General features: G+C 34.2%; 5 protein-coding genes across 8 annotated transcripts; 1 reads left to right on the plus strand and 4 right to left on the minus strand.

The window, feature by feature from the left end:
* Positions 1-270: 270 nt before the first annotated feature.
* Positions 271-1683, minus strand: LOC114515717 (U3 small nucleolar ribonucleoprotein protein IMP3-like). Its single transcript, XM_028535005.1, has one exon. The coding sequence runs from the start codon at positions 1582-1584 to the stop codon at positions 1036-1038; it is 549 nt and encodes a 182-aa protein (XP_028390806.1). The 5' UTR covers positions 1585-1683; the 3' UTR covers positions 271-1035.
* A 24-nt stretch (positions 1684-1707) lies between these two features.
* On the plus strand, positions 1708-4418 carry LOC114515703 (diphthine methyl ester synthase-like). Its single transcript, XM_028535004.1, has 8 exons — positions 1708-1957; positions 2162-2222; positions 2453-2516; positions 2649-2757; positions 3051-3171; positions 3305-3344; positions 3773-3873; positions 4035-4418. Exons 1-8 carry the CDS (start codon positions 1823-1825, stop codon positions 4271-4273), a joined length of 870 nt encoding a protein of 289 aa, XP_028390805.1. The 5' UTR covers positions 1708-1822; the 3' UTR covers positions 4274-4418.
* Positions 4419-4622: 204 nt separating this feature from the next.
* Positions 4623-6964, minus strand: LOC114515730. Its single transcript, XM_028535016.1, has 3 exons — positions 6838-6964; positions 6014-6089; positions 4623-4981 (listed from the first exon to the last, which is right to left on the minus strand). The coding sequence occupies exons 1-3, from the start codon at positions 6844-6846 to the stop codon at positions 4686-4688; spliced, it is 381 nt and encodes a 126-aa protein (XP_028390817.1). The 5' UTR covers positions 6847-6964; the 3' UTR covers positions 4623-4685.
* Positions 6965-8903: 1939 nt separating this feature from the next.
* Positions 8904-11177, minus strand: LOC114522099. Its single transcript, XM_028542732.1, has 3 exons — positions 11052-11177; positions 9676-9764; positions 8904-9229 (listed from the first exon to the last, which is right to left on the minus strand). The coding sequence occupies exons 1-3, from the start codon at positions 11058-11060 to the stop codon at positions 8935-8937; spliced, it is 393 nt and encodes a 130-aa protein (XP_028398533.1). The 5' UTR covers positions 11061-11177; the 3' UTR covers positions 8904-8934.
* Positions 11178-14521: 3344 nt separating this feature from the next.
* On the minus strand, positions 14522-25993 carry LOC114517417 (cytochrome P450 20A1-like). 4 transcript variants are annotated; one of them, XM_028537154.1, is made up of 13 exons: positions 25760-25993; positions 25595-25647; positions 25156-25325; positions 24762-24830; positions 18656-18732; positions 18359-18526; positions 18120-18198; positions 17705-17826; positions 17450-17504; positions 17170-17290; positions 16760-16871; positions 16610-16674; positions 14522-15167 (listed from the first exon to the last, which is right to left on the minus strand). In XM_028537154.1, exons 1-13 carry the CDS (start codon positions 25844-25846, stop codon positions 14918-14920), a joined length of 1428 nt encoding a protein of 475 aa, XP_028392955.1. In that variant the 5' UTR covers positions 25847-25993; the 3' UTR covers positions 14522-14917. The 4 variants fall into 4 exon arrangements, with proteins under 4 accessions (XP_028392955.1, XP_028392947.1, XP_028392928.1 ...); XM_028537146.1 differs by lacking the exons at positions 16610-16674; positions 16760-16871; positions 17170-17290; ... (3 more) ...; positions 18359-18526; positions 18656-18732 and adding exons at positions 21426-21490; positions 21718-21829; positions 22132-22252; ... (2 more) ...; positions 23783-23861; positions 24336-24503 and having other exon boundaries at positions 24685-24830; positions 25760-25987; XM_028537127.1 differs by lacking the exons at positions 24762-24830; positions 25156-25325; positions 25595-25647; positions 25760-25993 and adding exons at positions 18888-19057; positions 19455-19507; positions 19603-19796 and having other exon boundaries at positions 18656-18801.
* Between the last annotated feature and the right edge of the window lie 110 nt (positions 25994-26103).

Genomic DNA, 26103 nt, shown 5'->3' on the forward strand with positions numbered 1-26103 from the left:
ATTTCTTCAACATTCAATAAAATTATTACAAAGAAATATTGTGAAGACCAGAGTACTTTCATCTTGTGTTTGTTCACTAAACCATAGTTATAGATCATAAATTTAAGTACTTTGCGTTTTATACAAATTGACTTCAAACTAATCTATGCAGGTAAATCTGGGCATTTGTATTTCTCCTCTGTGTAAAACTGAACGTTTCCTTTGACCTGTTCACCTTGCCACATCGTTTGTTTCTTGTACATAAAGGTCGCTTCACACCACTTATGATGCGGACCACAAGCTGTTCGCACCAAATCCATACCACTATTATCGATGTTATTTGCTCTAAACATCACTACACTGTCACTCACTGGGAATATAACCTTAATTTCTGGTTTTGCAGAACTAACATTGACAAAATGAAGTTTTTCGAAGCCATCAAGCCAGCTGAAGCCTTTGCTTGGTGCGTCTCCAAATAGTTGAATCTCGGTGTAAGAAGAATTGTCTGGTTTAATTGAAGGGTCGATTGCATGATACTGTGGTCCTTCATGAGTCATTTTATAAAACAATATCAAGATCTCTTGCGCAGTCTGCTGTATATTTTAGAAGTCAGTTCAATGTTTCTCTTGATGAACGTGCTCGTACAAGTGGCCTTTATGACACCCTTACTCAGTTTTATATCAGGATGGCCAGACAGATTAATAATTTTGAACACGCAGTGTGTATCTATATAAAACACACTCTCAATAATTCCTAGGGGGCCTACGATCTTTTGTGATCGAAAAAACAGCGAATATCAGCGAATGCACCCAGTCTTTGGAAAAAAGAATGGTTTATGGTTGAAAGAGCAGCCTTTCACACAAAGACACTAGTTCTTTTGTTTTCTAGACAGCCAGTCTACTAACCCCAATATAAAACTAATAAAACTAATTACAATAAAACAATCATCTCCTCTTTAACATCGCATTATCTATTGTTCGAATCTATTTTTGAAAACCTAATTTGAAATTTGAAAACCTATGGTAATGATGAATATAATGTATGCATTATGCTAGGTTACAACAAGTCAAAATCATCTTTCATATCATTATATTCCATGACATGTTTCCTAATCTTCGATGTATCAGTCCATGTAATGAAATCCTCCATATTCCGTGTGACAATGAAGGCTGGATCTGTGACAACCTCGGGTCCGACACGGACATGACCTTGCTCAATATATTTCACAGCATCTTTGATGGCTTGTGTCATACGTAGTCTAACCATCACAACAGGCAAACGCCGCCGACAAAACGCAGAGGCAGACAGCTTCTCGCACAATGCCAGGTTCTTCTTCGTCGGAATTGCACCCATATTATAAAGCTTTTCTAACAGCATGTCTGTACATTCAGCCCTGAAGGGATCCTTAGGATTTAGTTCTTTGATTTTATGTGCCAAAGCTTTGGACATATTGCAAAGTTTGTTGTATTTTGTGTAGTCTTCCCGCTTCTGAATGTGATATTTTCGTAATATTTTCACTTCACGGATATTATTATCACTTTTCCATGAAATAAAGTCGACTTTTTTTAGTAACTTCTTTTCGTGAAACTTTAAAGATCTCACCATTTCTTTCAAAAAATACAAAATATTGCAAATCTTTGAATTTACCTCTCAGAAAATGTCGATGAGTGGATGACGATTATCCAAAACTTCATGTAAGAAAATTTGAATAACTCGTGGTTACCCACGTGTGCCTCTCGAAACAGAACTGACCACCACCACACCACCCCACATATGACATATCCCATGCAATGGAAAACATTTTATCACCATAGACTCCACGATATTTTACTCGAAGGACGGGATGTTGTATTTTATAGGATTAGGACTAGGTGATGCAAAAGACATCAGTGTCAAAGGAGTTGAAGTTGTTAGGAATGCAAAGGAAGTTTATCTTGAGGCCTACACCTCTATTTTAACAGTTGGAAAAGATGTTTTGGTAAGTTTCATGAATATAATATTTGTTGATTTTATCCTTCCTAAAAATGTTTAGAGAACTCATGCAAATATAGATCATCACATAGAGTACGTAATAATGAAGTTAAACAGTTTCTCCTTCTCTTTCCCCCCCCCCCCCAATTCTGACAATTCTTTATGGTTCCAAAATGATATCTGTATGACTATGCAAACACAATTGCTCTAGGAGAGGTTTTATGGCCGAGAAGTTATACTGGCAGATCGTGAAACTGTTGAGCAGAACTCAGGTAACAACAGAAACACTACTTTTTAGGTAAATATAGACTAGTACAATTATGAAACACTTGGCCTTAGGACTAATGTTAGGAATCTGTTCTAAAGGTGATCAATTGTGGTGCTCTGAGATTTATATGTTCAATTTATGTGTTAAAGCTTTCTTGGGAACAATTTGTGTGTGATCCCCCAGTTGGATTAACCTGCAGGCATCTTATAATTGCTTCATCTTTTAAACTTTTAGATTCTATTTTAATGAATGCAAAAGATTTTGATGTTGCTTTCCTTGTTGTTGGAGATCCATTTGGGTTAGTAAAAGTTTATTTGATTATATGTATTATATATTTTAAATTCCCAGTTATACCTAATTATACACCATACTTCATTAATAACCAAGCAGGCATTGTAAGCCATCACACAATTTTTTCAAACAATTCTAGAGCCACAACTCACACTGATTTAGTATTAAGAGCAAGAAAAGAAGGAATTGCATACAAAGTTATTCATAATGCTTCTATAATGAATGCAGTTGCATGTTGTGGACTACAGGTAAACAAATATATTTTGCAGTGTCTCTTAGTTTTCACTGTGTTGGATTACTTCTTTAGCAGAACAGAAATTATTTTATTGCAGAAATTTTTAATCATAAAAGCAAACAAAATCTTTCTATTAGATTCGGCTAAAATACTTTTCAGCACTCTCATTAAGCTTATTATGTAGTTGCTAGGTAGTGCAGGTACTTGACAATTTGTTTATTGTGGGTCCAGTGCAACGTTCATTTATTTCACAGTCAGATACATTCTGCTGTTGATACATTCTGCTCAAAACTCTATTTACTTTAGCTTTACAACTTTGGTGAGACAGTCTCTATTGTATTTTGGGATGATACCTGGAAACCCGACAGCTTTTACGATAAGATTGCTTTAAATCGAAAAAACGGACTTCATACCTTATGCCTTCTGGGTAATTTGAATTAAATAATTAAATAAAATCTTTATTTTCACCGACAGAGAGGAAACCAGGAAACTACCACTGGTTGGTTTTCTTTGTCAAATCTTAACAGATATAACCATATAACCTTTTTACATGCATGTAGATATTAAAATAAAGGAACAATCAATTGAAAACATGATGAGGTAGGAATTAAAACCCGTACATGTTTCTACCATAATCCAATATATATATATATATATATATATATATATATATTATATATATAATATATATATAATTATATATATATATTTTTACACTTTCTTTGTTCTTTCCTTGCACGTTCCTTGCACGTTACTTGCAACATATTCAAACGCCTCACACATGTTTCTACTTTACATGCTTCACACACGTCTGTTCCACCTCTTTTACACCCCTGTTGAACATCCCAGCAACGTACTTCACAGTACGTTCCTTACGCATGTTTTACACGCACTTTTTCAGGCTGCAAGGTTTTGGGGAGGACTGTCGAGGAGCTTTAGTGCATGTACTTAATATCAGGGGCCGTAGGAAGCATTAAGCTATCTCGGTTGATGATGTTTGATCATATTTTGTAAAATTTATTATATAGAGGGAATAAAGTATTCGAACCACCCAGGTATATGACAGCAAAGCAAGCTGCTGATCAGCTTCTAGAAATTCTTAAAAACCGTGACTTCCAGGAACAGCCATGTGAGTTGTGAATTTATATTGCGTGCTATGTTCCTCAATTATATTAAGTTGCCAAGAAATCACTGTCTGGTTGGGAGATATGGATAATAGAAATATAGCTACGTGTCAAAAAGTTGAGCAGTTACTGCAAGCCTAATGACAATCATTTTTTGTTTGTAAAGGTTACGATGAAAATACATTATGTGTTGGTTTGTCACGAGTGGGATGCGATGATCAAAATATCGTGTGCACAACATTGAGGAAAATGAAAGACACTGATATTGGATCACCTCTACACTCCCTTGTCATTCCAGGAAAGATGCACTTTTTAGAAATTGAAATGCTTAAACTATTTACGGACAACAACGATGAGGAAATTTTAGCAAAACTGGAAGAAATGCAAAAAGATACGAAGCAATAATTATCTTCTCTGTCTGTTCCTCGCAGAAACAGAAATAATTATATACGAATGACAGTACAGACTACTGTGTAGAACAGACTTTTCATTTTAAAACATGATGCTAATTCAAGTCGAAGATGATAGAAGTAAAGAATAACCTGAGGATTTATGAATATATCATGCAGTTTTCTTGCACCCCCCAGACGTCAACCGGCTTGGTTCAAAACTTATAATCCAAAGAATTATTCAATGCCCCATCTTTACTTATGAAGAATAACTATAAGCAATAAACGGAACTGTTGTTATTTATTCAAGAATCTCAATGAAACGATTACTTTTGCAACCTGCATGGAACACACTTTTTCTATTAAATCTACAACAAAATTGTCTATTAAAGCAATTTCTATATACTTATTGTCTTTTCTTTTTCTATTTACACAATTTTATAAGCAATACAGTCCACAGGGACGTCAACAGTGTGCGGTGTAATTAATGTCCCTTGGTCATCATATTCAACCACTTCAAATGATTTCGTTTTCGTTTTACAAATAATGCTTGGATCATTTACTCCTCTTGCAATTCCGTCCTCTTTTCTACAGCGTACTGTCAGAATTTTGGGAGGATGTAAATTGCCAGCACTGTTGACCAAAGTGCTAGTTTTGACCACTTTTTCTTCTTGAAGATCTCGACAAACTTGTATTGGTCCAAACAATCTCTTGTTCCTGAAACCATAATGTTTAGTGAACTTTTAACAAAAAGTTTTCATTTAAGATAAGGTTATACCCAAACTCAGTATGGATGTAGCTAATACACGGCTAAAAACGCTCCAATTTTAGGGAGGTCGGGAAACGCTGCACCACGAATATAATGTTATGAATTTTACGCAATTTGAGCAATCGTCGCTAATACGCGCCGGGTAATCATCCTCTGCTGATGACCATGCATGCATAAATTCAGTTCCATGCATGCATTGTGTTCACGCTCCATAGCACCAAAGCAAAGCGTTCTGGTATTCAAATTAAAACAACAGCCAACAATAGTATATCGGCCCAAGGTCTGCTTTTCTGTGCACACACCCTGTATAATGCACTAATTAATGTAATGGTACTTGCCATGGTACCTCACTTGTAATGGTACTTGTTCGTTCATGTGCTTAAGTTTGAAATTATCTGGCCGGCACGATGTTGTGTATGTATATACATACTTCTTGAAGCGCAGGGCTGTGCCCCTCAATCACAAGTTATTTCGGCTTCCAACGACATGGTTTGCTGCAGTCAATATGCAATAATATGACTTTTCAATGGATTTAAACTGTCTGAAATAGATGCGAGCCGGCTGTGTAGTCGTGTAAGTACGTATAATTTATTTTATAAAACATATTTTCTGTTTCACAACACCCTAAATCGATACTGAATATGTATAGAGTTAGAACTGTGTATGAATAAACGTCTTTTTGTCTTCCTTGTGTGTATGACCCGTGATCGAAAATTGCACGCTTTTCGGCCGCTGCCAAATCATTCTTGTTTGGCTGCATGTGCATGCATTCACGCGGCCATTTCAATCCATTTAGTTCTGGCAACATGTTTTATGTTTTCGAAAGTTGAGGGACATCATCCTATACACATATATGTAGGTTTCATATAATGAAATTAAGAAAAGAAAGACGGCTCGTATATAAACTTATGATCATTCAGGACATGATAAGTGCGGGTGCATGTTGTCGTTGACTTTAATAAAATACCCACACGAAGTTTTCTCCCCTGTCGTTTCGTGACCAAATTTTTTCGAATCTTCGTGCTTCAGCCAATATGAGGCATGCAAAAGCGAGCAGAAAAACCTAAGAAAAAATGTAGCTATAAATATAATATAATAGATAAGTATACATATAAAGCTAACGTTCCAAGTAAAATATCTCAAAAAAACATGTAAGTGCATTCTCAACAAGCGCCCTGCATGTATATATATATATATATATATATATATATATATATATATATATATATATATATATATATATATATATATATATACTTAACCTAGTCCTACAAAACACAAAATCCATATTCAAAAAAATTTATATGAAACACACTGACTGTAAACTTCCTTTGACTCTTCCTGTTGAGAGTTACGTGATGTTTTAATTTAGATTAAACATCCTCAGGATGCCCCATTATATTGCTCTGGCTTGCCTTGAAACTCAGGAGGAAATGATGCATTCGACAAAAGGATTCTTTGTTTAGAGGATGCATTAAAATCATTATTATTTATACTGATAACTTCAGTTTTATAGTTAATTTATTTTACACATTCACAAAACAACATTTTGTTAATTAGGCGACATTAATTCGCAATTGTCGAAAGAAAAGATGACTCTGACTTCAACTGTTCAAAACAACTTTGTTAGTCTTGATTGTGGCTCAATGTTGCTGTAGTTGACGAGTTTTATTAACGCCAAACTGATTACATTATTACAAGAATAGGTCCGAAGAGATCAGATGGGTACGGCCCAGGGGACAATGTCCTATATACATTCATGCAAGCTATATGAAGAATTTACAAGTTGTATTGTATATAAACTATGATACCTTGTACATTCTTTCTTACAGTTTCTGTATAAACTTTGCTTGTTTCTTCAACAGCATTCAAATGCAGACTTCTTCTTATAATAACAAAATCAAACGCCCATCCTTTTTATACCATTCACACCGCGATGATATAGTCATACTTAAAATAGATTCCTGTTGGGTGCAGCTGAGAGTTAAACGCCCAGTCTGGCAGAATCCTTGAAATGCTAGAAAATGTGGGCGGGTTTCTGCCATTTTAAATAATTATGCAAAAATATTTATGTTCGAGTATAATTGAAGTTCCTGTCCTGACCGTTATAAAACGTTACAAATGCTCCTAAAATGAGAAAGACATTATATTTATATATTCAATCGTAAGTCTTGTAAATGAACGACAGAGAATAATGCCGAATTTTCTTTCAACTTACGAAAATTATATACAATCATTTTTGTAATGAGATTCCTTTTGGGAAATACTGAATGTATAAATCAGTTCTTATATGTAAAAACGGAATAGTTGTAAATCCTCATGCAGTATCTGTTTGGCTATGAAAGGCTTCGTGCACATTAATGACCCATAAATAATAACGTCAAAACGTTTTTAGCAGCTATATAGTACTGATACTATCAGTATAGTGTCATTTCTGCACAACATCTATTTAAACTGCATGCATGGGGTGGTTAAGTTTCCGGCTACTTTCTTTCTCGTTTTGTAAGGCTTTGAAGGAGTTTAATGGAGAACAAAGAGTTGAAATGACTTCATCGACATAATTTCAATATATTATTATACGATGAATGCCACAATATAATTCTTATCAGTCACGCGTGCAGATGCATGCCCTTTTATCTAGAGTTTGTATAACTTGACCTTAACTTATTGACATTAAGCAAAAACCTTCAGTTTTCATCTGCACGCCGCGAAACATTTACATATTGTAATTAAAGCATATAGGCAAATATATTAGTGTTTATAAACATATATACTTGAATTTGCACACAAGCATGCAGACCCCTTGTCTAAAATTTAAGAGTGTCGCATCGGACTATATTGTCATTAAGGAAAAGAATACTGCACTTTTGAAGTTTTAATCAACGAATGGTCTCCTTGCTTCAACTTCCAATATCTTTAGCTATGGCACATGTCCCTATAAACAGTTCCACTTCATATATTGGTATTCGGCTATAAAATAGACAATAACACTTCTCGAAGTTTCGACCTCAAGAATACAAAAACATGCATGCATATAGATATGTACCGATCATAGCAATCAAAGAAACAAATGCGGCCAATCCAAGAACAGTAATTGATTGGGTCGACATGATGCGTTATGAATATTGGAGGTGTTCCCCTTACTTGTGAGACAATATATAGGTGAATGATTTTTAACTACATGAGACATGCATTTGCCATCAATAAAACGCTTTCTGTCAACAGTGTCGTTAATTAAAGCCTTATATTGTCATTTCATATATAACGCCGTTGGTTTTAAAAAAATGTTTCCTAATTGAAATTGTTCCCAAATGAACTGTATGGTAAATTCTCGTATACCGCAGCTATATTGACTTCCTACACATTTGAACCACAAATCCTTAAAAGCCTGTTTCCAGGAAGGTAGGAACACGTTTCTCAACGGAATGAGTATGTAATAAGTCTTTGAATTTCTTTGAAATATTCCCCGACTAAAGTGTTATTAGTTCTTCCTGACTGCATATAATTGAAACTCAACAGGCCAAATATTTCGTATATCGTAAAAGACCAGATTTCGTATATCGCAAGCATGGCTGGTTTTGACTGAACAAAACCTGGCTTTCACTAAACCAAACTGCATAATTTGCATGATGAAGAAGAACGTAACGGAATTAATTGGAGGATATAGTAGTTGTTTTCTGTCTCTAAGATCCTTCCAAACCTTCTTTCGGAATCGAAGAGTTAGTTTTTAAACAATGCCTGGTATACATGGTCTCCTTTTATGCATTTAAAGTTACATCGGATTGACATACTGCAGCATATAGAAATACGAAATTGACTATCGGACGTACAAGTTAAATATACATTTATTCAATGCAATTTCTATTTTTCTAATGTCAGTCATTGCATGTATTCATTTACTAAATGCACTAAATTTTATAAGCAACACAGTCCACAGAGACGTCGACCTGATGCGGTCTAATTAGTGTCCCTTCGTCATCATATTCAACAACTTCCAAAGTTTTCGTTTTGGTTTGACAAATGATGCTTGGATCTTTTACTCCTGTTGCATCCCCTTGTTCTTTAGAACAGCTTACTGTCAGGATTTTGGGAGGATGTAAATAGCCAGCACTGTTGACAAGAGTGCTAGTTTCGACCAGTTTTTCTTCTCGAAGATCTCGACAAACTTGTATTGGTTTATACGATCTTTTTCCAACGTCGTCACTAAAATATAATGTTTAGCTAAGAAACCATATACAGTGTATGCAACGATTCATTGACTTGCATTTACCAAGGTATTAAATGTGCCATTGTTTAAATGCAGATTTTTATAAAACAGGTATCAAATGGTTTTTCGGTGAAAGTAGGAACGCCATGCTACATGACTTGTTATAATACTTTGTCGAAAAAGCCGTGTAAATTTACAAATTATCAAATCAATAATGCATGAGTATGAAATGACCAAGTGAATGTTGTTGGGCTTTGTTTGACTTGCACCAGCTGCTTTTATTGTGTTCATGTAGGACGTGGGAAGGGCGGTTGTTAAACCTCCAGAATCCTCTATATGCGTGTACAGATCGATCTATATGTACATGCACTAGGCTACTAGTGCTCAGATATAGACAAAGCCTGTATGGTTATATACCAAAGATTATTCCAAATATACATACATGATATTTTTGTCGTTGTTATCATCCCCAAAAAGGTCGAGTTTTCTTGCATCTGCCGATAGGAAGCATGCAGTAATGATCAGCAAGACCTAAATATATAAAGCGTATCTCACATATAGTTTCTGTGTGGTTAACTTTCAATATATTTATTAACGTTACTATATTATAATTAACATATATGTATGTTGTAAACGGTGAATTAGTGAATAAAACATTTCTGCTGTAAATTGTTATCATGCAGTTCATCTGTCAAAGTAGCTACTTTGACAGATGTATACTGATATTTTTCAGTTAAGGAAAGTGAAATGTTGTTTTTTTAATTTCTACTCAACGTCTTAAGTGAAATGAATTGAAACATTACAATTGACACGATAATGGATCGTTGAAATTTAGAGAACTCCAGAAAGTATCGACGTATTGATTGGCGCTGTTTGTGTGCTACTTTCTTGCAATCTTAGAAATATTTTTAACCGTCGCACATATGGAAAAAGGCAGTGAGTTACCCAAATGAACATTTGCTCAAAGTATCTGTTGAAAAGGACTACTTTGTTTTGATATATGATAAGTATGAGTTATGCTTAAATGATAAATGAAGTTGTATAAATGGGACATGCACTGTGACTGAATGTCATCTCATTAACATATTAATTGTGTTCCTGCATATAAAAAATAGAGGAAAAATAGCAATACTATATACATGCATGTTTTTTATAAAGACTTCTGACAAGAACCGTGTTGATTTTGTTCCGCGCTAATGTTATAGGAAGTTGAAAGTGGTCATGAGCATGCTATTTCTTCAAAAAAACAGCTTCTTCTGACATAAACTGAATAACCTGAAAAATAACTGAATCGTAACGTATTTGTAACTATAAGAAGTCGTTTGTTGTATAGCTACTTTTCGACAAAACCGCGGCCAAATAATTTAAATTACTTGGTCTGGATAATGTTATTTCGGCTATATCTTGGCTGCATATATACATAGTTTATATACAGTCTTCTTACACACGGCCACTATTCGATAACGTACACGAAAGCAATCGACTTCCAGTGCCTTGTATAAATACGAATTTTTCCGGTTAAATTCATTGCCTTATGACAACATCTTCCGCTCAATGAACTTTTTTCATTTGGTCTATAGCTATATGAGAAATTTATAAGCCGGTTTAACTTCATTTCTGCGTCTTACAGCTAAGTTGACACTAATTTAAATGAAAGTATCTTCGATGAAAATTTTCTTCATTGGCATTCGGTATGAAGCACTTCGGACTCCTTTCTTTTAAACGTCAAGTAAAAATGTGTTTTTATGCATTGCCAAGCTCAATTTGGTAAATGATTGTCAATGTATTTGTAAATTTATAAGTGTAATATTACAATACCTTGAACATCTTTCCAATATTCCTTCTCAATTTCTCTTTCTTTATCTGAATTCAATAACAGTTTTGGCTGATATGTCAACGAAACAAAACGACAATTCTTTTTATGTGTTCAGTGCTGTTCTTAATTTAGATTAAAAAATGGGTGCAGCTGCAGAATAAATGGAAGTCTGCAGAGATACTTGAAGTCACAAGAGAATGTGGGTGAAGTGGAGATATTATAATAAAGGAATAACGTATAATTATGCTCTCTGACCATAATAAAACGTCAAAAATGTCATTCTTTCAAAAACTATGTCGGGCTTGACACTTAAACAGTTATTAAAAGACGTTTTATTAAATGCCGAAATAATTGACGTTTGGCTTGGCAGTCAGTGGAGAAAGCGCGTGTATATAATATAAACATTAATTTAGTTATATATAGGCAAAAACTTATACAACCCACTAGAATAATACTTTTTTGCTTCTTTTCTCATATCTGCATGCATGTATATTATATAGCCCTAGAGTTTGGCTAAAAGTTGCTGTGTGTTTTTTATATGACGTGTCAACCAAAAACTCGTCACGAATTTTTTCTTTTTTCTGATTTGGATACAAGACCATGCAATATAATTAGTGGCCCACAAGAATGGTTGTCTTTTTTGAAAACCACACCCGCACATATCGCCTACACAAGTGCATGCATGCGGTAGCTATTTCCGATATTTGAACTGCCGTAATTCTTAATTCATCTTTCATTACCGGCTTAACGTAATTTTTGGATTTTTTTGTATTGCACGGTAAAACTAAATTTGTTTATATAAATAATATACATGCAGTATCTATATAGAGAATATTCAGGGTAAAAACTTGGTTGGAAAAACTTTGAGCGCTATAGACTCGTATAGTCACACTATATAATCACTAATTATATTGTTCATTACCTTTGAAGATAAATGTAACCAACCATAAATGTAAGAACAGTCTGAGCAGATTTTCATCTGCCACATGATAAAAATTTACATATCATATAATTATTGAAGCGTTGGCGTTTATAAACATAATACTGAATATATATGTAGTCATACATGCATGCATTGATCCACGCAGTAAGGGCATATAATAGACTCAAAACGAAATTAATTCAGTGTAATCAGGTAACAAAGTCTTTTTGTGCTTAGCTTCCAACCATGCGGTCAAGGCCTTATATAGTACTTCCTGAATTGTCTCAAAATTACCACTTCCTATATGTATATAGCTAGTTGTAATATACAATAAAATATTAGAAATTATCTATAATTAAGAGTTAGCCTGGCTTTATATATTTTTCTTAGCGTTTACACCACACGAAATTTCATAGATTTTATTTGCATTATTTTTTTTCAATTTAATAATATCATATATAGAATATTTAAATTTTTGTAATTTCTTATAGTTATCCGTGTTATACCGGTAGATGAAGAATTAGAATAATCGATTAATGCAAAACATCCTTCTCTTGCCATATTACATGTCACTAGTTCAGTGTTAGCTATGCGCCTTTTAACACAATTTCCCCATCCAAAATGGCCACTCGATCCTTGACTGGACTATTCGAATACTGATGATATCAAAATCAGTATATACCATATCAGCCTGCCTGCATGCCTGACTATGGCATTTTCATACCATGCATTGAGGGCTTTTGCATATCCGTTGTTCAAATTAACATCATTCTCTGTGAGAGGTTTCTCTAAAACGCTTTGTCATACTTGTGGAATAAGCGGGCTAAAATGAAGCCTCAAATGAGTGAAAGGACAAAGCTAAACTCTCACTACTGAATGACACTTCGCAAGTAAGGACTATGGCATGCATTTAGTTTTCCGGTTCCTTTGGAATTACTGAAAATATACGTATTTTCTGTGGTCGGAGGATTCAAGCGGTTTCCTTGTAACTTGACCTTTCTTTGAACAAAACTTCTTTGCAATTATGTCTCTCTTATTATAAACGTCACAATGCGATTGTAAAAATCATTAAGATGTGACGCCAACGCTTCCAGCATAGGCGTCTATTCATTAACATTAGCAAATGAAAGTACAATGATCAATACACATATGAGTAAACTGGTTAAAATTTCAAAGTAAGAAAAACCTTCTTGACTCAATTACACTTGAATTAGTAATTTTTATAAGTTACTATATACTCAGATACTGACTGAAATATTATATATATAATGAAGGAATCCTCGAGAAATCAATTGATCGGAACCTTTGTATGGAACTATAATATTACATAATAACATTCGGTTTTATTGAATGAAAGATGCAGAGAACAATGCAGTGTAAGAAAACAACCCTATCTTAGAAAGGTTCATGCACTATTAAAAACTCCCAAATTTCAATTGAAAGATATTCTTTGACTTTGGATAATATTCGCCATGAATTATACGAAAAAATATAATTGCAGGAAATATATTTAGTGAAAGAATTGCTTTTATAAATCAGTTCTTTTGGAATTTTTATGATTTCTTGTCCGGAGAAAAACAAAACATAGATTTAAATTGCTTACAGCTTACAAACGCAATTTTAAAACTATAGTATATAACATATATATTATAACATATTTTATAAGAATCAGCAAATCACATAATTATTATAATTTAATGATGAAGTAGCAACAGTCATTACATTTCTAGAAGTTGCATATACATATACATATGCTATATATACAGCCCCATAATTTAAAAACTTTTACAACATTACTAAAAGACTTTTACAACATTACTAAAAGACTTTTACAACATTACAGTTGCCCTTGCATTCATTCCAAAAATAGGATGAACTAGGGTGAGTGCATGTGACTCATAAGGTATTCGCATGCATGCTATATGTATAGTATAATAAAAAGGTTTCATACTGATATACATACCTTTAGCACATAACTTTCTAAAATGGACTTCGTAAGCCTAACCTTGGTATTTGTCTGCAGGAAAGGCGTCAGTGTGTCTCATAAATATATAATGTCTATTGTTAAAACGCAGGTTTATAAACTTATATATAAAAAGTACTAACAAAAGGTTTAGGCAAGTATGGATATTAATCTGATTATCTTGAGCAACTGTTTAGTCAGTCACTATGAGGCCGTGCAGGTTCAAAATCTTTGTATTTTATTTTTACTCTTATTAAAGTTTATCTAAGATCGAATCTACCTTGACTAAACTGTTTAATTCCTTTTAAAAATCCTATTTAAAATCTGAACGTCTTGCGTGTTGCATGATTTGAATATCGATATCATTTCATACCTTGTGGCGCATAACGTTCCACATTTGACTAGCTAGTAGCACTGAAATCCCACTCATCGTTAACCCGTATATGTTAGTCACGTCTTTAACGAACGCTAGTGCGTTAAATGAGTCTCTTATATTCACTATATAAACTGCAAACCATGCAATGAATAAATTCACACAGTGATCGAAGCAATTTCATTGTATTTTAAATACTAAATCTAAACACACGTTTTATTTGACATGATTAACACAATAATAATCCTGAATTTTTTATTAATTGGATAGCTACATACAAAATACAAAAATCAATTTATGCATTCTTTTCCTCGTTTCTCAAACAAAGAAACAAATTTCGTCTTTGTGTCAAATTCAGGACAACCTGTTTGAGTCCTTTACATTCAGTCTAGGGATTCTTTCTTAAATTTATTTTGTCTGAATAACATGCAACGGAAAAAACTATTATAATTTTGAGTTCATTGTTAATAGCTATTTTAGTGACTAATTTGGATTTTGGAGCTTTAAATTATACACTAAATTATGCTCACTTATAACGATAATTTTACAGTAGCTATATTTTTAATATCCTGCACTGTTATTCGCGAAACATGCATGACAATAAGATATTCTATCGTTCTGTTACTGTGATCCAGATTTCTTCCTTGGGCTGGGTTACTAAACGGTACTCGGGTTCAACAACTTGACCTTCAACCATGTGAATTTTGAAACGACGCAGGAAAACAGATAGGACCACTGCAACTTCAGCGTAGGAAAAACGATAACCAGGACATTTACGTTTGCCAGCGAAGCCAAAAGGTTGAAAAGCCATTGGATGGCGCTTTTTTATCTCCTCTGCATTGAAACGCTCCGGATCAAACCTGTAATATAGATGCGATGGTAAATAACCCTACATAACTTTGGTCGAGGAATGCGGACACTTGGCATTTCGAAAGACAGGGTGTGTCAGAACAGTAAACAATTAGAAGTCGAATATTCAGCTAACTTCTAAAGAATGTTCATGGGTATTTCAAATTACTTGAATCCGGGATAGCTGTTGCCAAACAACACCAAATGCAGGGTTTAAAGTTTCATTCAGGTGCAGGTTTAGGGAATGTTTCATCAGGGAAGTTTATGATTGGCCTTTTCGGAAAACCGCCATTTAATTTGCAGTCATCTACATGTACATGTACACATACTACCTCGTGTCATAAGACTATAGTCCTAAATTTTAAGCTCGCTTTTGTGAAAATTTGAATGGCTCCGAGATTTGTCATATTGACGTGATATTCGCGATATTACACCCTCGCCCATATCACATTTTGAACAAATCTTGTCAGCCTTCAACACGTGTTTTTTAAAACAACACGAGTTGATATTTTCTCTTTTATTTTTAGAAATATACAGCTGAAACACTTGAGAGAACTTTGAGAGAACATATACAGTTGAAACACTTGAGAGAGGCTTTGATTGTGGGTGTATTTTTCGAAATGGCAAGCGTAAATATTTTCGAAGTACTTTTATAGAACACGTGTTTATTATAAGTTGTGAGATTAACAAGATGTGAGATTTTTAGGTGTGAAGTGGGCGCCGACGTGACGTGACGTGTAGCGCCAGGTGGCGTGTGTGCATACGCACGTGTGTTTTGCGCCACGTTGACCAAGTTCGTAGCCGTAGCGGGAGCCGTAGTGCATGCAATCAAATGTTAAGTAAAATAGAAATCAAATCTTCACTCAAATCTTTTACCAAATGTTCAGTCAAATCTAAAGTTCTCTATTTTTGGACCATAAACATTGTCGCTGGCTTCATGCAGTTGCTTCAAAATTTTATAGAACTAAACGCCGTCTTTACACAAGAAACACAGTGAACTTGTACCATTTTAGGACGCGACTATCAAACTTTGATATAATAATGATTAACTGCTATATACTGAATCGTAGCAGCAACAATCTTAAAGAAAATCAGCGTACAGTACTGTATTGAAAATTGTCACGAACAAGATTAATTGGATGCACGCGATATAAGATTGGTAATTATTTGAAATGAGACAAAATAGCAATGAAAGGTCGGTTGAAAGTTGAAACCATGAAACGCAAACGTCAAAGAACAAAAAAATTTCAAAACTCTAAAATACTCACGAAACAACCTCTGAAATCATTATAGTCGAATTTATCCACACGGGTAATCAAAAGATCAAAACCGCCATCGTGCTCCCTTTTTAAAATTTGGCTAAATGGTTGTTTTCATGTCAAAGTATAGAACTTTGTTCACGTACATACACCTTTGTATAGTATATTTTATTATTGAAGTATATATTTCGTACTTGTCTGGGTCAGGCCATACATCTTCATCTTTAAGAACGACACCAAGGGCAGTAATGATAGGAGTCTAAAATTATAAGAAATGTTAAACCAACCCGGCTGTACATTGTAAACAATCAAGTTCCGGGGTAGCATCAATGATGAAACAATACCTGTTTTGGTATAACGTGCTCTCCAATTTGTATATCATAGTCTGCATATCTGGCAGCCCAAGGAGCAAGAGCAGAACACCTCATTGTTTCATCAGTCACTTGCCTGCAGAATCTGTTGTGTCGAGGCTATTAGTAATATCTTTGGACATACCATGCACAATATCAAGTCTGATATATGAATATCACAGGGTGAACAACGAGAATATATATATAGTAGAGCAGTAATGTGGAAGGGTTATGGGGTGTGGCGACACCCCACCCAAATTTTGTTCCAAAATTAAGCTTAACTCAACATCCTTCTAAAAGCCAAGGTTAACAGCCATGTAGCGAAAGGAATAAAACAAAACTACATGAATAGTGAAATGAACAATAAATTTTAGCTTCCCTGAATGAAGACTTGAAACTCTTACTTCAATTGCGGTAAAATCTGCGCTGTAATCGTTTCCTCTCCCAAAACATCAACAAATTCCTGATACAGTTTTTCTTGGACTTCTTCATGTGTAGCCAGAAAATACAAACACCACGCCAACGCTACACAAGCAAGCGATTCCAAAATGAGTTTACAAAACGTACGAGTTTATGAAAGGAAAGTAAAAAAATGAGCAAAAACATGAAAAGTGATACATACGAAGAAAAAATAATGAACTTGATTTTTTTATTATACTGGAATAATATAATATTTTTACTTACTGTTTCCAGTTGTATGAAAACCTCCAATCAAGAACGTAATAGTTTGATCTGTCAACTGCAAGAATGAAATGTGAAAACATCAACTGAATTATAAAGAAACAAACGTTCCCATAACCTGTGTAAAGGAGACCAATCTCATCAACAGAATATGCCGTTTGCGTGTAGGTGAGTTCGTAACGGTGAAAAACTGCCAAATTCTGAGAGTGCTGACTGCTGATAGAATCCTGGATACAATGTCAAAAACAATATCCCCACCTCTTCCTCATCAATAAAATCAGCATCCATGAGGCTATCCAGAAAGATTTGATCTTTTTTATCTTTTTGGTCTCTTCTTTTTCGAATAACGTCTTTTATGATACTCCGTAAGTAGTCTCGGCCTATAATAATAAACTTGTGACAATTCAAAGTGGAAACATAGGGCATAACATAAACACCACCTGACACCACCACCATTAACCTCATTACTCTTGTCTTTAAGCATACTGCTCTTCAGCTACATCTTAACTCACTTGTCAATAATAAAAGTGTTGCTGCCAAATGTCCCAAGTAATGGGTGTTGCAGTGCAATTAGCTAAATTATTTAGTAATAGCCTGTTTGAGCCAAAGTGCAGTGTTTATGGAATTCACTTTAGCAGATTCTGTAGTCAAAAGTAAAAAATTACACTCTTACTTTCTGCAAATTTTTCCATGCGTCCGTCTCCTTCTTCTGGCAGATTTCCTTTCAATGTATCTTCCTCCTCTTGCCAGCACTGTCAGGTACATAAGTACATTTGAAATCAACTTGTTGATGAATTAAACTTTAACTCTTTATTACATTATCTCCTCGGAAATTGCAGAGTCTGAGAGACAACTCTCTTGCCTGAGTCAGTATAACAGCAGCATAAACAGAACTCATTGCTAATTACTCACAACATGATAAGCCTTGGACATTTTGAGAAGCTGTTGTTCATCTTTCATTCCATTTCCCAAAGCTGCAAGACCAATAGCTTTCATGCTTAATGCAATCATATGTTGGGAGAGAGGAATATGTTGGTCTGATGGTTGAGATGCCCATTTTTCAGAAAGTTCTGTAGCAACCTGCGCAGAAAATTTTGCATGATTACAAATTTTATTCAATGATCCAGTGGTGATTTGGTACCATTGACTTGCAAACGTCAGACGATCAAAAGGTGACAATAACCTTCTGCCTTTGAGATAGGTACAAACCTTGACAAAATCATCATAATAGTAAGCAACAGCTGTATGACTAAACCCTTCATCCATCAAATGACGTCTCTTGCGACCTTCAGCACCATTGGCATATTGAATACTCTTGTTACCAATTAAATCAGAAAAAGCTTCAAATAGAAGTTCTAGAAACAGAGAACCAATCAAACCATTAGTCCATCAACGAATCAAATTGCTAGAAATACTTCAAGTTCTATAATATTGTACTTACTTGGTCTGTCAAAAAGTGCTTTGACTTCATCAAACATTTTTGGTGATGCCAATGAGACAACAAGCTGTTTTCCCCACCAAAAACTTGCTAATGGGCCATATTCTTCATGAAGATTCGTTAAAAATTCATGAAGACTTCCAGCATCCTGAATATCGTCAAAATTTCCTTTGCTATATAATATAAATTTTGTACATATAGAAACACTTAATTTGATGAAGGTCTAATTGGTCATATAAAAAAGGTAAATTTGTTTAGGTGAAGCATAAAAAAAACCTCTATCTTATTCCCATGCAAAATTTTTTACCCTTACTTGATACACAACCGTTATCCCTAATAATAACCCTGATTCAAACCATCCATTATTTATATTTTGACTTGCTCATATATTGAGAAAAATCTTTTTATATTTTGTCCTGCATACATCTATGGTTAAAATTCATATCATATCATCACAGAAGGTTAATTAGCACTTTGAGAAAAAAGCACTTCCTGAGTTTACTTATTCTGATACCAAAATCTTGTTCTAATTTAAACAAACCTCATTGATTTTGCATACACAATACTTACTCTGGATCTGTAGAGTCAATACCGGGCAAATTAGAACTTCGTGTCTTTGCATTCTATATATTTTAAAAGAGATGATAGTTTTCAATCACATTTTCTTTAATTTTTAGACATATATTATTGTTAAATGGCACAAATAGGAAATACTTACAAAATCGAGCAGGAAAAATAGTGCCAACAAAAGGGCAAATATAACAACACAGGCAAAGATACCAAAATCTAATACGCTAAAATGTGAAGGCAGCATTTTAAATTTTGACACACTGGAAAATCAGTTAAATGAAAATTGATCTGCAATATGCATCAAAGCAACGTAGCATTACATGTGAATGCGCTATGGAAATGCCAGAGGTACAACCGGATTACCGGAAGTTTTTATAGAATTTCGATAGGTACAAAGTGCCGGTTGTACATCGTCAAAAACCGCGGATAGCACTGATGCCAAAGCAATATATGAATTTTCGGTGAATCCTTTTTTATATTTTTATAATTATTTCCTTCATTTGAAGGATCTGAAGGAGTGGATAAATGTAATAATGATCAGACGGGTAACGGGGGTTGTATTAGAAAATAGCAGTAACCAGTTATTTAGTGAAAAAATTAGCCTATTGACTACCTTTCGATATAGACAAGGAAGTGCAACAGGCTATGAAAAAATCAGCTAATTAGAATTAGAGTAACCATGGGCCGTAGAAATTCAGGCCGAAAATGGTAAAAATTTTCGTGTGTCAAACATCTTTGCAAACTTCGCTATATAGGCTACTATGTTTCGCATTTTACAACACTTCGCTCTTTTCACTTTTCAACTCTGGTAAATTACTTGCCCTTCCTTATCTGTATCAAATTGTAGACGGAACGCAAAAATTACTAACAATAGCGTCACTTTTATGAGCTCAATATTATAAACATTACAGTGCTGGATTCATAATCTTCTCTCTTTACAAAGCATTTCCTCTGAAATTGTAATTGAGAGTCAATTTTTGTTTAGTGTCAAATTTAGGACAATCTCTACTTGAGTCTCTAATCTACTTTCACCGTATACGGATTCTATTTCGTCTTCATTTGTCTTTAGTCTCTACTTACAACTATTGTAAAAAAACTTTGTTATGGTGTTTAGTTCAATGGGATATTCTATCGTTTTGTTACAGTGATCCAGATTTCTGCCTTGGGCTTAGTCACTAACATGTGCTCGGGTTCAACAACTTGACCTTCAACCAAGTGAATTTTGAAACGACGGAGTAAAACAGATAGGACCACTGCAACTTCAGCGTAGGAAAAACGATAACCAGGACATTTACGTTTGCCAGCGAAGCCAAAAGGTTGAAAAGCCATTGGATGGCGCTTTTTTGTTTCTTCGGCATTGAAACGCTCCGGATCAAACCTGTAATAGATGCGATGGTAAATGACTCAACGTAACCATGGTCGAGAAATGCCGAGGTAATGTAAACCTAAACTATATTCGGTGAATATTGGTACTTTTGGTTACAGCAAAACTAAACTTTATTGACATCTAACTTCACTGACAAAGTCTACGGCTACGAAGCGATAATCAATTTTAGCAGCATTCTTTGCAAAAATCAGTGTACCGTCCTCGTATTGCTAACGAGCTAGAAAATTGTCAGAAACAATATTTTGATATCAATTATTCATTCTGGCACTAGTTTCTACGTGAAACGCGACTAAAATTGAAACGATAAGATCGACACTGCATGAGGTAAACACTAAACGAGGTTAAAACCGCGGATCACAAACGTCAAATAGCAAAAGTTGTACTGCATGCTGCATGCAAGCCATCGTTTGCAGTTGAGCGAAAAACGTCAATCTAAAACTCATGTCGGAAATACCAATAACAATATATATGTTTCAGTTTGGGATTTATCCGGTAAATTGGTCAAAGTGAAATATTATCAGTATTTTCTAAAAATTTGGCTATATACCAGTGTGTAATAATAGAGCACAGTTTTATTATCGTACTTGTCTGGGTCAGGCCATACATCTTCATCTTTGAGAACGACACCAAGAGCGATAATCATAGGTGTCTAAAATAATGGTAAAGCATTAGCATATGATAACTATACATTGCATTTATCAAACGAGACCTAGAGCAGCACAGTGAATATGAAACGACGACTTATAACCACAAACAAATAATTAGGAAATGAAATGTTTGGTTTGGTTAACAAACTTCTCTTCAACAAAACACCCTGACAGTGTAGAGAAGGTGAGTTAATTTACCATGCGTTTCTGAAGCTACGGACCATTTTACCTGTTTTGGTATAACGTGCTCTCCAATTTGTATATCATAGTCTGCATATCTGGCAGCCCAAGGGGCAAGAACAGAACACCTCATTGTTTCATCAGTCACTTGCCTGCAGAATCTGTTGTGTCGAGGAATATTTGTATTATCTATCCACAATATCTGATATGATAATCATCACAGCAGAACAAAGAAGAATTTTTTCCATGCAAGAAATTTGTACTGCCGAGAATGGGGTATATAGGGGTATCTTGGGGTATCACATCCACCCCAAGGCCAAGTTCGTTCATTATTTGGACAAAAGAGAATAAATGTTTTAAGCAGTTCTGTTTTTTTGCTGGAATCCTTCTATTTGGAAAATTTTGTTATGAACAGTACGTTTTTCCATGTTTTGGATCAGATTGAAGACTACGAACTTCTTACTTCAATTGCGGTAAAATCTGCGCTGTAATTGTTTCCTCTCCCAAAACATCAACAAATTCCTGATACAGTTTTTCTTGGACTTCTTCGTGTGTAGCCAAAAAATACAAACACCACGCCAACGCTATACACAAGCAAGCGAAAAAGGATATGAAGAGTGAACAGTGAAGAGTGAAAAAATAGTAAAAATGTGGTAAACTTTCACAAAGAAGCTCCTATGAAACTAATATGATTTTTCAAATGAGCTGCGATAATATTTTCACTTACTGTTTCCAGTTGTATGAAAACCTCCAACCCAGAACGTCATAGTTTGGGTTACCAACTGCAGGAATGAAATGCGAAAACATCAACTGAATTATGAAGAAACAAACGTTCCCGTATCAAACACGAAGGAACACTCATACAACGGAGGTCATTTGGTTCATTTCTCGGGATTCTAGTAAGTTGCTCCGTTATTCCTATTCATACAGACTGGCGTGGGGTAACTCGCGTTCAATGAATAAACTTTATTTTAAAAAGGAATCATGATAAAACATACCTCTTCCTCGTCAATAAAATCAGCATCCATGAGGCTATCCAGAAAGATCTGATCTTTTTTATCTTTTTGGTCTCTTCTTTTTCGAATAACGTCTTTTATGATCCTCCGTAAATACTCTCGATCTCAATAATAATTGACGAAATCTCAATGTACTGTAAAGTATTGGTGAAATGTACACAATGTACAAACACAATGGTATCTGCAAGGCTTGGTCAACCGCATTTGGCTCTATTCTAACACAATGGTCAATAGACGATTGTTAAAGTAAATATTCGCTACCAATTGTCCAGTGGGTCCTTAATTACGACGCAAGTTAAACTAAATAACTTAAGGTGGCTCCCTACAGTTTTAAGAATATTGAAATCTTGTTGTTTTGATTTAAAATTTTAGCACGAGATTTCTTGGTAGGGATAAGAAATTTCCAATATATATAAACCAACATTCTAACAGTCAGAAATTACCCATAAGCATGACGTCATTACCGTTGTTATGGTAACAATGGCGATTCAATATGGCCGACATTTTACCTATTCATGCATTTTACTCGAAAACAAGTTCGGTTACCCCAATTTTTTATTTTATAAAAAGTTTTCTTACAAAAAAATAGGAAATTTGAGCAAGTTTAAAAAAATTCTATGGAGCCAAAAAATTTCTATAACGAAAAATTACGTTTTTTCATTTTTAATAATTTTGGCTCCATAGAATTTTTTTTAACTGGTTCATGTTTTCCATTTTTTTGTAAGAAAACTTTTTACAAAATAAAAAATTGGGGTAACCGAACTTGTTTTCGAGTAAAATGCATGAATAGGTAAAATGTCGGCCATATTGAATCGCCATTGTTACCATAACAACGGTAATGACGTCATGCTTATGGGCAATTTCTGACTGTTAGAGTGTTGGTTAATATATTTGAGAAATTTCTCTTCCTTACCAAGAAATCTTGTGCTAAAATTTTAAATCAAAACCACAAGTTTTCAATATTTCAAAAAATTGTAGGGAGCCACCTTAATTAATTGCACTGATAGATTAGTTGAGTCAGTTAAAATATGCGGTTAAAACTTTAGAATAAGTGGCTTTTAGTTTAAGTTTTATTCTCTTTACTAATTATTTTCTTACTTTCTGCGAACTTTTCCATGCGTCCGTCTCCTTCTTCTGGCAGATTTCCTTTCAATGCTTCTTCTTCCTCTCTCCAGCACTGTCAAGTACATAAATGCATTGATTTAGGCATAAAAATGCACGTGTCAGAGAAAATGGACTAATGTGGTGTTTTAACCTGCTTTTATATAATTAGTAACTCGGTATAATAGGGTATTAAACTCTTCCTTTTATAATCTGTCAGAAATTAACATGGTTTATCATGTCTGTCTGTCATTTACTTTGATTGGAGAAAAGAAAACGTGTGTCCTGATAAAAGACAATATATATTAGGGGATTTTTGCTTAAAATACCTCAAATTAAATTTCAAACTTCTTTTTAGGACATATAGAAGTTTAATTAACAACTACAGTAATCAATCTGGGGGCCCAAGAAATGTCCAAAAAGATTAATTCCACATTGTAGTCTTAGTGCTGGCGCACCATGCCATACACTAATTGAATTACTGTATTATATAACAAGTTGTGCATAAAGGGCATATTATGGGTAAAATAGTATTATAAATTACAATTACAATAGAATAAGCCTCGGACATTTTGAGAAGTTGTTGTTCATCTCTCATGCCATCTCCCAAAGCGGAAAGAACAATAGCTTTCATGCTTAATGCAATCATATCTTGTACAAGAGGGATATGTTGTTCTGATGGTTGAGATGCCCATTTCTCAGAAACATCTGTTGCAACCTGTCCAAAAAATATTATATGATATATATTTAATTTGTAGCTTGTAGATTTCCATTTGATACTCAATAATTCTAAATATATTTTGTCACAATTAAGGTTCTATATACTAAAAACATGTTAGTTAATTGTACTGTGACTTGCAAACATTGGTCAAGTCACTACTAATTTTTATTCCACAAACCCTGACAAAATCATCATAATAGTAAGCAACAGCTGTATGACTAAACCCTTCATCCATCAAATGACGTCTCTTGCGACCTTCAGCACCATTCATAAACTGAATACTCCTTGGACCAGTGAAATCAACATAAGCTTCAAATAGATATTCTAGTTAAGAGATAGAAAAGTAGACCATTGTTTTTTTCTGATGTATGTGAGGATTACATGAGATACTATAAATTATGTCATCTGTATATTGCTACTGTATAATTATTTATATATATATATATATATATATATATATATATATATATATATATATATATATATACACATATTTGAAAATAAAAGCTATATTGTCATTCATGATCATCAATTAAATCCTAAATTTATTCTTTTAAAAAAGATATTGGCTGCCATTGTGAGTCACTCATGAGCCATTATATAACCTTAATTGCTAGAAACATTTCCAATTTTATATGCAATTTTTTACTTGGTCTGTCAAAAAGTACTTTGATTTCATCAAACAATTTTGGTGATGCCAGTGATACAACAAGCTGTTTTCCCCACCAAAAACTTGCTAATGGACCATATTCTTTATGAAGATTTGTTAAAAATTCATGAAGACTTCCAGCATCCTGCATATCTTCTAAATTTCCTTTGCTATAAAAAATAACTTATATTGATTAGACAGAAAGATTTGTCAACCTTCATGCAATGCAGGGTTTTCAAAACTGCACTGTCATGCACTCTGTTAATCAAAATCTTACATTAAATTATATTTATTTATATTTATTATAAGTCTAAACAAAGCCTGTTTCATGTCTGCACGAGTCTCCAGTTACCATAAGTTCATAACGAATGAAAAACGAATGTAAATTTAATATATTATATGGCCAAATTTCATAATTACAACAGTACTTATTACTTACTCTGGGTGCTTGGAACAAATACCAGGCAAATTAGAATTTCGTGTCTTCGTATTCTTAAGATTCAAACGAAAGTAAATAATTATAGCTTGAGTATTTTTTTACTCATCAACATTGTACACCGAGTAGTAAATTTAATCTGCGTATGTATACTAGTACAGTACTTACAAAATAAACCAGGAAATATAAGAGCGCAAATATAACAACACAAGCAAAGATACCATAATTTGATGCGCTAAAATGTGAAGGCAGCATTTTAAATTTGATAGCACTCTATAATACCACTCAAAGAAATCTTGGCCAGGTCTGCGTATTGTTGCGCGTGACCTCTCGCCACAAGATTCCAAATATTTCTCGGGGGAGTTGTACAATATTTTTCGAGAGTCGAGACCGACTTTCACAAGTGACATTTTCCCAGTCCCACTATAATGGTAGAAAAAATGAAACTGTCTAATCTTCATTCAGAAAACTGTGCAACACATATTTAAGTATTTATTTATATATAAGTATTC

This window comes from Dendronephthya gigantea, unplaced genomic scaffold, assembly GCF_004324835.1.
Source record: "Dendronephthya gigantea isolate DGI-Jeju-01 unplaced genomic scaffold, DenGig_1.0 000000F, whole genome shotgun sequence".
Taxonomy (NCBI): Eukaryota; Metazoa; Cnidaria; class Anthozoa; order Malacalcyonacea; family Nephtheidae; genus Dendronephthya; species Dendronephthya gigantea.